The 1,666-nt window shown below is 41.0% G+C and overlaps 1 protein-coding gene across 1 annotated transcript; it reads right to left on the bottom strand.

The window, feature by feature from the left end:
* Positions 1-374: 374 nt before the first annotated feature.
* Positions 375-1,343, bottom strand: LOC146853915 (olfactory receptor 5F1-like). Its single transcript, XM_085650968.1, has one exon. The coding sequence runs from the start codon at positions 1,338-1,340 to the stop codon at positions 375-377; it is 966 nt and encodes a 321-aa protein (XP_085507094.1). The 5' UTR covers positions 1,341-1,343.
* Positions 1,344-1,666: the final 323 nt, after the last annotated feature.

Genomic DNA, 1,666 nt, shown 5'->3' with positions numbered 1-1,666 from the left:
ACAGTGCTGTATTGTGAGTTTTCTGTCTATACAATGACTGCCAGTATTTCTTTCCCAAATTAAATTGAGCTTAAGCAGGTTCATTCCCCTGCACCTGTATTGTACCAAGACGTAAGAAATGTCATCATTCACCCTCCTGACACAACTAAGATGCAAGTTCTGCTCCCACAAATCTTCGCCTCTTTACAATCTACCACCACCCATTGTTTATGATGTCTATATACATAAAATGCCTTGGTAGCAATTTTATCTGATACTATCCATTATATATTTGAAATATATATATGTGTGTGTGTGTGCGTGCGTGCGTGCGTGCGTGTGTGTGTGTGTGTTTCCAGAATTCATTTAATTGGCTCAACCTTAATCTATATAGGTCACTCATCACTTGTTTTGTGATGTTTTTTAATTAACATACCATAGCTCCCAATAATTTTCTCCAAAGCCTCTTTCACTTCCTTGTTCCGCAGGCTGTATATCAGGGGGTTCAGCACTGGAATCACCACTGTGTAGAACACAGAGGCCACTTTGTCCCGATGAAGGGAGTAACTAGAACTGGGTCTCAAGTACATGAAGAGGCAAGTTCCATACAGTAAAGTGACACACGTGAAGTGAGAAGAGCAAGTTGAAAACGAGCGTGTCCTTCCTTCCACAGATCGGATCTTCAGGATGGTTGCAATGATGTATGTGTAGGAGATGATGATGACCATGAGGGATCCAACAAGCATGCTTCCAGACAGAGCAAACAGCACAATCTCATTGAGGGAGGTATCGCTGCAAGACAGCTTCAATAGAGGAGGGATATCACAGTAGAAGTGGGAAATTGTATGGGATCCACAGTAGGACAACTGGAAGGTTAAGATAGTCTGTATGAAGGCATTCAGAAAACCAACAGCAAATACTCCACCAGCAAGAGACACACACATTGTTTTGGTCATAATGACTGAGTAAAGCAATGGGCTACATATTGCAGAATAACGGTCATAGGCCATTGCTGCTAACAGAAGTATCTCAGTGGTACCCAGACCCCCAAAGAAGAACATTTGCAGGGCACATTCAAAATAGGAAATAACCTTCCGTTTTGATAAGATGTTAGATAGAATTTTGGGACTGATGACTGAAGAGTAACAAATGTCAACAAAGGACAAGTTGAACAGCAGGAAGTACATGGGAGTGTGAAGGGGGGAAGAGATCCAGATTATTGCCATCATGATAGAGTTGCCCAGCAGAGTGATGATGTAAATGAGAAGGAAGAGCAGCAGCAGAGAGACCTGCATCCAAGGCACATCAGTAAGACCAGAGAGAATGAACTCCATCACCATAGTCTTGTTGCCTTCTGCCATGTATCTCAACCATGAGTCCTTTTGAAATAAAGTACAAGCATAGAAAATTAGGTTATTGTGCAGCAAATGTGTAATGTGTTAGTGAGTTCACAACAACAGTTAAGTTGTAACGTGCAATAACACAAGTCTAAAGATTTTTAAAACGTAAGAATGATGCACAGCGCTAATGATAACAATGCTACATAGGACATCATGCTGTCATATGTGCAAAAGTTGCAAACATTTTCAAGTAGAGGCAAAGATTGTAGGATTTGCTTTGTATCAGGTGTGGCACTAACTGTAAAAAGGTCAGAAGTAAGTAATCTGTGAGGGAAAGCTAACATACA

Source organism: Triturus cristatus, chromosome 4_1 (genome assembly GCF_964204655.1).
Source record: "Triturus cristatus chromosome 4_1, aTriCri1.1, whole genome shotgun sequence".
Lineage (NCBI taxonomy): Eukaryota > Metazoa > Chordata > Amphibia > Caudata > Salamandridae > Triturus > Triturus cristatus.
This window is presented reverse-complemented; position numbering and strand designations above follow the sequence as displayed.